This window comes from Brassica oleracea, chromosome C2, assembly GCF_000695525.1.
Source record: "Brassica oleracea var. oleracea cultivar TO1000 chromosome C2, BOL, whole genome shotgun sequence".
Taxonomy (NCBI): domain Eukaryota; kingdom Viridiplantae; phylum Streptophyta; class Magnoliopsida; order Brassicales; family Brassicaceae; genus Brassica; species Brassica oleracea.
The window spans coordinates 15,394,170-15,406,072 of NC_027749.1; the positions used below are offsets into that span (position 1 = coordinate 15,394,170).

Genomic DNA, 11,903 nt, shown 5'->3' on the forward strand with positions numbered 1-11,903 from the left:
GATAAACCCGTGATACATGATCAATACTACAAATTCGTGAACAAATTCATGAACCATAGTCTATGACCATGATATAAATGGCTTGGCCGTGCAGTCCATTACCTATAAGGATTGGACATCCATCCTAAAGCTTAGGGACATCATGGATTTAGATGTATATAAAGTAAAAATATACCAGGCCATATAAGTGAGCATAGATATTCCCATCTCAGATTGAATACGGGTCATAAACCAGACATACACCATCTTAAGAGACTTTGAATAAACCACCACAGACATATGTGCCGTCTAAGATGAAACCTCAGAAGAGGATTGGGAATATATGTTGGATAAGAGTATGACTTTCTCCCACGACTTCTAAGAGACCTTGAGCCAAATATGGGTGATTAGAAAGTGGCCAGGTACACGGATTGTATGATCAATGAATCCGACTATCCAACATTAAAAAGAGAAAGCTATAAGCTGGTAAAGAGTAAAGAATGATAAGAAACATAATGGTATCAACCATCATTGTCTTGGCAAAGATCCTCGGATTAGAATTATTGACGTCTAAAGAAAGAAAAGATTATACATAGCTAGCTAATCGAGATGCCAGACACTGACCCGAAAAATGACTAAGCCATAACCAGCTTAGCACCAAGCGAAATCTGATGTCCTAGAAAGAGACACAGTCAAGTTGCTAAGAGTCTATACAAGATAGACCAAGTGTTCCATAAGATAAAGGAATCTCGGATAGAAAAATGGTGCATAAAATACAGATCCGAGATTATAAGAGAAACCATACCAGACATTGAGAAAAGGCTGCGCATCTACACATCTAAGGTACCAAACCATGTAGTCTTGGGACGCCAAACTACTAGGTATAAACCTCAGAAAGAAAAAGAGAAAGGTGCATAGAATACAAATCCGAGGTCCTAAGAAAACCAGACCAGACATTGAAAAAAGGTTGCGCAGCTAAACATCTAAGGTACCAAACCATGTAGTTTGGGATGCCAAGCTAGTAGGTAACAAAGGACATGGATAATGAAATCTCAAATAGATTAGATCATGTCTGGAACACAATGGAACTATATATAAGTGTCGACACATAAAGATATATTTGTACATAAGAGAGTAGCACTTGAATATAAAGATATAAACGAGGATCAGAACCCACGAAAGAGTACTAATAAAGAATAAAGATTAGATTGAAAAGATAAACGTGGGGTTTAAAGTATCTATAAAGAAGAGATAGGCGTATTGGCCATACATACATATACAGAAACGCCATCTGATATAAACCAGTGAAATAGATGGGTCTTGTGAGGGAAAAGAAACCGTGAGATATGGTACATGATCACGAGGTCTAAAGGTGTTCATGTTTCCTATTAACAGCATTCGATCATAGCTTATTACATAAGGATACTCACAGAGACCATGAAACAGATTATAAGGAGATAAACTCCTATGTGGTGGATGTTGCTACACAATTTCGAAATTGACAAAGGTCTGGTCATAAGAAAGAAATTAGATTGACATATAAAGATGTAGTAAGCAACATATGGATCACTGGATAAAGGACAAGATTGTTCCTAAGCTGTTCATGGACTGAAACAAAGCAGTTGCATATAGTATGTAATACTAGTAAAAGAGTTCTATAAGAACAATCAAATTCAGTCCATATGTAAACTAATAAAGAAATTCGAATTCCTTGTGTTTATACTAAACCAACCTAAAGGTTTATACAGATCTGTAACACTAGCATGGACCGACTAGATTGTAGTATGGGCTAGTAGAAACGAAAGATCAGCCATCAGGTTGCAATCCGACATCAGATCCCTTAAGTAAGGATCCGGCATAGCAGAACAGTTTGCTGCTGCTATCTAAGGCATCTACTTCCACAAGACTCTGTCATGAGGCTGAGAGGAGATGTTTAATCTATTCTTCTCAATCGGATACAAATGTGTTATAGTCCATAAGCTCGTGTAGTCGAGGTCCATGACCTAATATATATTTATTGTATGATATGATCCACAGCAACAGAGGTCATGAGACGACATCAATATAAGGATATGACTGCAATGAAAAACGAATATGGCATTGCGTAAGGCAATAGAGATCGATGACCACATGTGAGATTCATGAGTGTATTTGGCCACAGTGTCATAGTTAGATAAGATTGTAAAATTCATTACAACAATGATCATTGATCAAGTCATGATCTTGGACACTCATGAGACAAGTTATGAACATGTATAAAAGAAGTCTATGACTCAACATGGATCGATCAGATTAGTGCATAGTCTATGGTAGTATAGAGAAAACTCATACAGTCCGTTACCTATCAATCAGTATTTTAACATCGTCATAGGCGGCTAATAGACAAAGAGAGTATCCGTGAGGATGTTTTTGGTCGAGGACCATAGTCCTACATGTCTGACCAAAGTATAGAGTGGTCGACAGCAAAGGTTCACTTCTTGACCATGTACACATGATGTTAGAAGACATGAGAAAAGACCGGAAAGATCAAAGTGATCCAATTTCGGTTCAGTAATAAACTTGGCCGATTTGATTACTCATTTCCTGCACGTCCATGAAAGATCACACATCAGATGCGTAGACTAAAGAACCTACACTGAGGTTTACATCAGAGGGAGCAGTACGTGTTGTACTCTTTTTCCTTCATCATGGTTTTGTCCCACTGAGTTTTCCTAATAAAGTTTTAATGAGGCAACATTAAGTATATTACAATCTCTGAATGGTTATGGCATCCAAGGGGGAGTGTTATAAATCAATTGATGGATGTCCATAACCGGCTCGGTCCATAACCGGTCCATACATTTAGAGAGAGAGACGGCCCAACCCTAGAGAGAGAGAGAGGCGGCCGTGACCTTAGGAGAAAGAGAGAGAGACGGCTTATGTTTTGGAGAAAAGGAAACTCTATTTCATTTTCTTTGTAATTGTTATCTTTCTATTATTATTATTATGTATTACTAGTTTTAATAATCCTAGTTGGTTTAGGTTTTGGATACTTTCATTTTTCTATGACTTGTAATCTTTATATAAAAGAACTCATGTTATGATTAATAAAACACAGAAACATTCAGTCTCTAAACCTTTAGTTTTATAACAAATTGTTATATCTGTGGATAAGTGATAGTACATTATTAGCAAACCTAATCCTGATTTTTTTATTACACTCTTCTTATCCACGCGTAATTTACCGTTTTTACTCGTTTTCTTACTTTTACTCGAAACTTTAACTATATAGACATCAAGTTACAGTATAGTTTAAATTTAAAACAAAATAAAAAACGATATTTTCGTACGTTTTCAATATTTCTAGGTCCTAGGAGACCATGGAAGCCGTGTCTGAGAATATAGCCAGTTAATGTTGCCACTCATTTCTTTCTCTTTTTTAATTAGTATAGGGACTATGAACATATTTCACTCCTCTTATGACAAGGCCGACCCACATCATTGGACGGTAAGGAATCACTGCTTTAATAAAAAGGAACGATTGGAAAAAAAAAATGGAGAGATGCCTTTTGACAAGTTGACAGACCATGAAAATGTTTAATGGTATGATACATTTTAACAATCGCATGATTTATATTTTGACCTTGAAAAAAAAACATGAGATGAGTTTAGGACATTGACAATTTAATAAGCATCAACACATATACTGAACAGTGAAAGATGAAGAGGTCAATAATCGCTCGAGAAAAAAGTGGATGTTGGCTCTTTCTCGGCTATAAATTTACCTTTCGTTTCTTTCCATCTATCAACTCAAAACTGAGACTTCAATTCTCTGCCTGTTTAGGTCACGTAAAAGATGGAGAACTCTAGCCTGAAGGATCTTTCACGAATACTCCCTCGCGTCCTTGTCGTCTCTAGACGCACCCTTCGCAAGAACAAATTTGTTGATTTCGTTGGTAATAATTTCTTGAAATGTTCTTTTGTTAAAACAAAACATTTTTGATGGGTTTATGTTGGATTTGTATTTGTTTTTGGTAGGTGAATACCATCTTGATCTTATAGTCGAGTATGGTGCTGTCCCGGTGATTGTACCACGAGTAGCTGGCGTTGACAAGTTACTAGAAAGCTTCAAACCCATCCATGGAATTCTCCTCTGTGAGGGAGAAGACATCGACCCTTCTTTTTACGAGTCAGAAATATCGTCTCTTTCACCTGAAGAACTCGACGAGATCCGGAAAACACATGCGAGTGATGCAGCTATAGACAAGATAAAAGACTCTATTGAGTTTGCTCTTGCAAAGCTATGCCTTGAACAGAACATTCCTTACTTGGGAATTTGCAGGGGATCACAAGTAAGTTATCCTCCAGTTTTTCTACGAAAAAAAGTTATCTTCCAGTTAAATGTTAGTTAACAATTTAACATAATATTATAATCTACCGTAACCCAGTGGCTGACGTAGAATTTTATATTTTTATTGTAGATAGTATAGTAAGAAATAAAAAAATTCAGAAGATGAAAAAGCTACTTAGAAAATATAAACTAAACTAACTAGACAAAAATATATATTCAAAAACATATCTGTTTTTGAAGCCTTAAATAATTTAGTAATAAAGGTTATAATAAAAATAAATAAAACAATTTGGAGAGCCTATGTTCTTATATACTTACTTGAAAACTTTTTCAGATCCCAAGCCAATATTTCACTTAGCTATGTATGCCCAAAAACCGGCTCTGACTAAAAACCTTAAGTTATTGGACCAAATTTACGTACCAGGTTGGTTACCTGAATATTAACGGATCCGACGATGAAACTTGTAGGTTTTAAATGTTGCTTGTGGTGGGAGTCTATATCAGGATTTGGAGAAAGAGGTCACAACTAAGCTCCCCGAGGAACATAGAAGAAAGCACATTGATTATGATGACTATGATGGTTATAGACACGAGGTGAAGATAGTAGAGAACAGTCCTTTGCATGAATGGTTCAAAGATTCCTTGGATGAAGAAAATATGGAGATCTTGGTCAACAGTTATCATCACCAGGGGGTTAAGAGATTGGCTCAGAGATTCGTGCCAATGGCCTTTGCTCCCGATGGATTGATCGAAGGGTTTTATGATCCTGATATGTACAATCCCAAAGAGGGCAAGTTTCTCATGGGTTTACAGTTCCATCCAGAGAGGATGAGAAAGAATGGTCTCGAAGAATTCGATTTCCCCGGTTGTCCTGGTGCTTATCAGGTTTGTGGATTTTGAACTCAACATTTTCTTGATTGATTGAGTTCATATTCTCAAATATGTGGTTGCTTTTTTTTTCTTTCAAATATGTGGTTGTTTATTGACAGGAATTTGCGAAGGCAGTTATTGCATATCAAAAGAAAGTGAATAGCTCATTGTCTGTTCCTAAAAAATTGGAACTCAATCCAGAAATGGAAAACAAAAGGAAGATACTTGTCAGGAGCTTCTCGCTTGCAAGGTCTATGTACACCAGATCTTATTCGATGAAGAACCAATCTACTGAATCAGAACTCGACGTTGGAGCTGAGTTTCTTGAGGTACATAATAACCAAACCATTTTTTATAGTTCAACATGATCTTAATCCTTGTATTTTTTTTTGTCATCAATCCTTGTTATACCCGCCAACCAAAAAGGTTAAGAGCACATTTTGGCCTTTCGCATCTTCAAGTGTTGATAATTTTGTTTCTCAAAAGAAAAAGTTTTCCTGTTAGGTACAGAATACTTAATATAATTATTTTATAAAGTCTTTTTAAATATATAACTCTAAATAATTCAATTTACTCGATTCGAATGCAGTTTGGCCAGTTCCATTTTTCTTCTATATAAAAATGTAGTGTTTTGCAAATAACTTGGATGGACTTCGTTTCGATGAATTTCAATTAATTTTTATTTATTTATTGTCTATATGATAATAATGATATATGGTATTGGACTTCCAAAGTCGACGGAAATGCGACTCGATGACTATAGCTTGACCCATGTTGTTTTTTTTGTTTGATGTGGATGTAGTCAAATACGGCTTTAAGTATGGATCAAGAGATGAAGCTGAGAGAGATGGGAGCGACCATGAGGAACGGAGTATCATTCGCGCAAAAGCTAAGGCTTGATGAGGATAAGCAGAGGAAGGCAATGAACATAATGAAGAAGATGAACGTGGAGCGACTCTCTGAGTTCATTGCTTTCTATACCTTGATGGGGAAGATCTCTAGTGAGGTATTGGAGAGAAAGCTTAATGGCTCACTCGATGACCACAGTCCCACTTCTCAATGACGTCAGTAACGCTGAATGTTAAAATTTGGTTATTTTATTAACTTACTTTCTGCATTGAAAAAGTATTGTATGATTTACGTCAATATAAGCATACGGCTTTTCATGAAAGTTGGTTAATGCATGAGTGATTATGAATGTACTTTGACTAAATAAATTGTAATAGTTGATATTTTAAACTAGTAACATATTACTCCATCCGTTTCAATTTAGTTGTCGTTATAAAATAAAATTTTCGTTTCAAAATAAGTGTCATTTTATAATTTTAGCTCAAAATTTATTAACTTTATATGATGTTCTATTTTTCTATTAGTTAAAATGTGGTTATGTGTATACGTAATGATGTTTTTATTCAGAAAATATACTAAATTATATATTTTCTTAATCTATGTGCACAAACCTTAAACGATAACTAAAATGCAACAGAATGAGTAATTTTTAACATAAATGCCGTTAGTAGCCATGTGGTGTTGTATACACTCAGGCTATGGCCTAAACTCGTTCTTTACTGAGTTCGAGTTTCTTAAAACAAACGTGTGCATTGGGAGGCTGGATCTAGGTTCGGCAGAATTGAATACCTGGTGTGGACTCATCCCTGTATGTAATTAATCCAGCGGCTAGTTTTGTACCCGAATCACTCACAGTTCACAATTTTTTAAAAACATAAACAGTAATTTTTTTTTCTTTAATAAATATGCAAGGAGAAATGTAAAAACTCGTTTTGAAACAATTAACTAAGTGTAATATCATTAGATACAGAAGAAACATCCACAGAAGAAACTCGTATTGAAACAATTAAAATTAAGGTCAATTTTCATAACAACCAGAAGTTTAAGTCTTTAAAAGAAACATCCACAAGTTTTTTTCATTACTTCCCACAAGTTACGACAAAGATATATACGTAACCGTGGGGACCAAGTGAAGATAAAGTGAAATGGATTGGAAACGCATGATTCATAAATGACTAAAATATCACGTCCGTTCCCATCCGTAACACGTCGGAGACACCACTAACGTCCAAACAAGGTTCATGTTAAAATAATATTCCACACAAAAAAACTTTAGAGTCCTATTACGTTCGAAGAAAAATAGATATTTTCTGTCCGAGGACGAACCCTCTATCAATTAGAAAAACTTTGTCACCGCATATTGTCTACATTAACTAGTTTTTCTAGTTGCGTAAAAAACAAAAAGAACTAGTCTCACTTTTAGTCATTTATAAATGTCTGAACCACCAGGATCAGACAACTATGCCCAATGATTCTCACGCCGCAACAACAATCGATTTCGTTATCTTTTTATAGTTAATATCATAGTTGGATTTTTAACCATGATATAAATCTAGTTTTAGAATCTTTTACATATGTTTCGAGTCTTTATGAGTCATTATAGGTTCAAATACGTTTTAGACAAAACTAAAATTTTTGAAGCACTTTGGAACTTGATGAAGATGGCGGCTGAAAACATCAAGTCGGGAACCATATTTTGGTCTGGTGTCGATTGACACCCACCAATAGTCTCGGTTGACACCCATCGTGAATAAACACTTCCCGGCGAATTTTAATTATAAGTTTCAGGAAACTAAATAATGGTTCAAAGGTTCCACTATTTGCAATCAACTTTTTTTCATGTTTAAAATTGTTTAAGTTTTTGAGAGGTGGTGTATCATTATTAAAACTTGGAACGAGATTCTTACTTAAGGCTTTCCGAGAGACAATCATAACTCAGCAGATAAGATTATGAACTCGTTTTTTCATTGATCATGTTTGAGTGATATTCTAATTAGATTTAGTTTTTTTTTCAAAGATTAAAGATGAGTTGTTAGATTGATAGATTGTTAGGGTAATATTATAATTCTTCATCTCGATTATTCTTATTGCTAGTTTTAGAATAATTACCTAGAATTTAGATCTTATGATAAGTGATAAACATGAAAGTGTTATTGATTTTCTAAATTAATCCTACATTAGCAAAATACATATCAACAAACAAATCTGGTTTAGCAATTTTGTGAACTTATCAACTTATGCTTAATGTTTGTCTGAATTGTTAAATTTGCAAAAAAAAAATAGAATTTTAGGATCTAGACTTAAGATAGTTTCTTCAGCGAAAGTTTATTGATTTGATTGTTGTGCTTTGAGTTTAAGAAAAGTCTAAATTAAATCCTTAACAATTTGTTTGATATGCAATTCTGATTTACCTGGAAACTTCTTTAAGTCTAACTCTTTCTCCAATTGACTTGCAACCATTTTATCTCTGTTTTTTACTTGGATTACCTTCATAGTTATTTATCTTAATTCAAAAACTGATATCTATTGAGTGATTTTGAGTCTATGTGGATTCGATCTTTAAATAGAACGACTGCATCTCTAAATTTGCAGAGTAGGTCATATCTATAAATTTGCAGAGTAAGTCATGTAGACTGTATTTGAGCATATGAGGTAATGCAAAAAAGGGAAAAAAAACATGATAGAACCGAGAAGATGAAGAAGATGAAAAGAAATGACGAGGAGTCCCGACGCCTACGAGAAAACACGTTTCGCGCACCGGAAGACATGTGTCTAAACCTTTTCCTGATTCTCATGCGTGAGAGCAGCTTTGCTTTCTTCTTATTTATTTTATTAACAATCTTTTGTGTTATGTAACAATATTTTCAAGCATAAAAAAAAATCATGACCTCTCTCTATCTTAACTCTCTCAAATCTTTCAGAGAGAGAGAGAGAGTATTTTTACGATCGTCTCTCCGAAGGTCCTCTCCGGCACTTGGCTTGCCCGGCGTTAAGGGCAACAGTTCTGGCACGCCGTGGCTCCTTATGCATGGTGTGGTCAACTTTTGCTCCAGGGGTGCTCTTGTCTTCTCGATGTTGCCATCCGCCTCTTGGCTTCATTGACGCTGATTACGGTTACTTTCCCGATGGCGTTGACGGTCTCTACTCTTGGTTCCTCTAATCTCCGCTTCAAGCTTTTTTTGATTCATCTGAGCTTCGTTTCCGAAGCTTGCAAATGGATCTCCTTATAAAGTGAAGATTCTTCTGCGGTGGTTTTGGTTCGATTGGGCTTTCTCCTCTAGGATTTTCTCTTGGATTCTGCGGATTTAGCTCTCTGATATGAAGTTCAGGCGACTAAAACCAGTTTTGTTTGCTTCGATTAAGGACTAAAGTCATCTCGATGGCTCTTCTTCCTTGATATCATGTTCCAATGTGTTCCGGTGGATGGTCCGGAAGTTGTTCGGTGAACATGGTGGCTGATCGGAGTGATGTGTGTCTCCTCATTTGCTGACCCTCTCACGCGTGTCTCTTATACACGGTAATCGTAACACGTGGCCAGTTGATTCCAATTTCCTTGGGCTTCTTTTTCTTTGGGCTCTTGGGCCTCCTATGGCTTTTCTTTTTCGCCTTCGGGTCTGTTGTCTTTAGTTTGTTGTCTTGAGCTTCTGCCCTTTGTAAAGATAGTTTTTATATTAATACAGATGACAAAAAAAATAATATTTTCAAACATACTCCAAAAACTGCTGGGTGAGAAGATTTGTTTATATATTTTCATATTGACTTTTATATTAGTTATGTAAAATGCAATCAGCCGACTTTTTTGCCAATAATAACTTAATACTCTGAAGTAGTCACCGGTTAAGAAATTCAAAATGGTGTTACTTGACCAATATAGTACACATCAGAAAGAGATATCTAACGATATTTCATGTAAGTTTGTCCGTCACTGTGTTTTTTATTTTTGGAATATGTTGAATTGTAAAGTGGAGGAAGAATTTCTTAGATCGTTAAATTTCCTCCAAGTGAGACGCAAAAGTTGGTCATTCCGTGGATGTAGACATCATTTTCACTCTTTAAAAGCACTAGATTTTGATCCGTGCGTCAATGTGAGTGTATTTTTTTTTTTTAAATGATGCTATTTGTTTTTTATGTCACTATTAGGGTTGGTCAAAACCTCGAATTCGAAGAATCTAACCGATCCCAATCCGAATAAGTAGTACCAAATCCGAACCAAAATTGATTAAATATCCAAATTATTCAAATCTGATCCGAACCGCAGTATTTTGGGTATCCCAATATAGATTTATATACATATATATATATATATATTAATTATTTTTAGATTTAATATATATATATAAATATATAAACATCCAGAATATATATGATACTTTTAAGTTCGTTTAAATACTTGAAAGCATATACAAATAATCAAACGTAAATATCTAAAATAGTTAAAATATACTCAAAACTCCAAAAATACTTAAAAAATTATTAGTTTTCTATCCAAATATTTAAACCAAACCAATTTAAATTGGTTATCCAAATCCGAACTGAATCCTCAAAGATCTGACCCGAACACGAAATCCCAAACAGACCTGAAAACGAACCTAAACGCCCACCCTTAATCACTATTATATATCCTATATGTGATGTTACAAAAATATGTGTTATCATATAATTAATCGTATTTTATATGTACCATCAAATAAGTTTTCTTATAACTAATAATATTTTATACGTACAATCATATAAATAATCAATCACATATATTGTATTTTTAAATTTCAGTGTGAAATATAAAAACCATAATTTAAGTTAGTGTTTGAAAACCATGGAAAATATGTTAGTAAAAAATCAAATTTTGAATATATGTATATTTTTGAATGAATTTTTTAATACAAATCAATTTTAAATTATTATTTTGATTTGAATATGTGTATCAAGTAACATAAATCCGTTACTTTTTAAAATAATGTAATGGACTTCCAATATTTTTAAAAGCATAAGTCCATTACTTTTTTTTCTTAACTTACTACTATCCATGTTTCGAAACAACACTATTTTTTTTTTTAACAGCTATCTATGTTGCCAAAAAAAAATTTAAAGTACTTCTACTTTAATAAGATAAATGTAATGGACTTCCAATTTTTTTAATAGCATAAGTCCATTACTTCTTTTTTCCTAATTTACTACTATCCATGTTTCGAAACAACACTATATTTTTTTAATAGCTATCTATGTTGCAAAAAAAGGTTAAAGTAGTTCTAGTTTAATAAGATAGATGTTGTAAATACTTCATAACCCAAATGAAAACTTCACATTAATACCGAAATGAAGGTTAGGACAGATAATAAGATAGATGCATGTAAATACAATAAGCTATTAAATTAAATATTTTGTAACGAAAAATAGATTTTTTTACATATACAGACACATTTTGAGTTTCTATTTACACCCAAAGACACTTTCTACATGTGACACACATATAACATGTGGTTTGTCTCTTATACCCTTAGACTATGTTAACTATACATTTTCTTATTTTAAACTAAAAAAAATATGTAAATTATTTATCTTTTTTTTCTAGATTCATCTTTATCTCTCATATCTAAATCTAAACAACTTTTCCAAATACATAAACTTTAATTTTTCTGATTTCATCAATCACACTTTATTCTTTCACTACTTAAAGTTGTGTTTTTTCTTCTTCTTCAAATAATCCATTGAGAAACTCTAAGAATCAACTGGAAAGTTATCTTCTTTTTCTTCTTCTTCTTCCATCAATCTATTGAAAAAATATTTTAACTCTGTTCTGGTTTGCTTCGATTTCAAGACAAGGGACATTAATTTCTTCACAATTCATACCATATTTATCTTGATTATGACTTGTTTA

At 33.8% G+C, this 11,903-nt stretch overlaps 1 protein-coding gene across 3 annotated transcripts; it reads left to right on the forward strand.

The window, feature by feature from the left end:
* Positions 1–3,645: 3,645 nt before the first annotated feature.
* LOC106326796 (protein NtpR) lies at positions 3,646–6,435 on the forward strand. Of its 3 annotated transcripts, none has more exons than XM_013764714.1 (6): positions 3,646–3,715; positions 3,803–3,914; positions 3,997–4,310; positions 4,778–5,194; positions 5,299–5,508; positions 5,982–6,435. In XM_013764714.1, the coding sequence occupies exons 2-6, from the start codon at positions 3,815–3,817 to the stop codon at positions 6,240–6,242; spliced, it is 1,302 nt and encodes a 433-aa protein (XP_013620168.1). In that variant the 5' UTR covers positions 3,646–3,715; positions 3,803–3,814; the 3' UTR covers positions 6,243–6,435. The 3 variants fall into 3 exon arrangements, with proteins under 3 accessions (XP_013620168.1, XP_013620169.1, XP_013620170.1); XM_013764715.1 differs by having other exon boundaries at positions 3,654–3,709; XM_013764716.1 differs by having other exon boundaries at positions 3,668–3,686.
* The last annotated feature ends 5,468 nt before the right edge of the window (positions 6,436–11,903 follow it).

What these genes read in the sequence shown, in the direction of transcription:
- LOC106326796 (XM_013764714.1), top strand. Translation starts at nt 3,815, where the DNA reads ATGGAGAACTCTAGCCTGAAGGATCTTTCACGAATACTCCCTCGCGTC. An exon ending in CAAATTTGTTGATTTCGTTG is followed by an intron (nt 3,915 to 3,996) that starts GTAATAATTTCT and finishes TGTTTTTGGTAG; the next exon opens with GTGAATACCATCTTGATCTT. An exon ending in TTGGAGCTGAGTTTCTTGAG is followed by an intron (nt 5,509 to 5,981) that starts GTACATAATAAC and finishes ATGTGGATGTAG; the next exon opens with TCAAATACGGCTTTAAGTAT.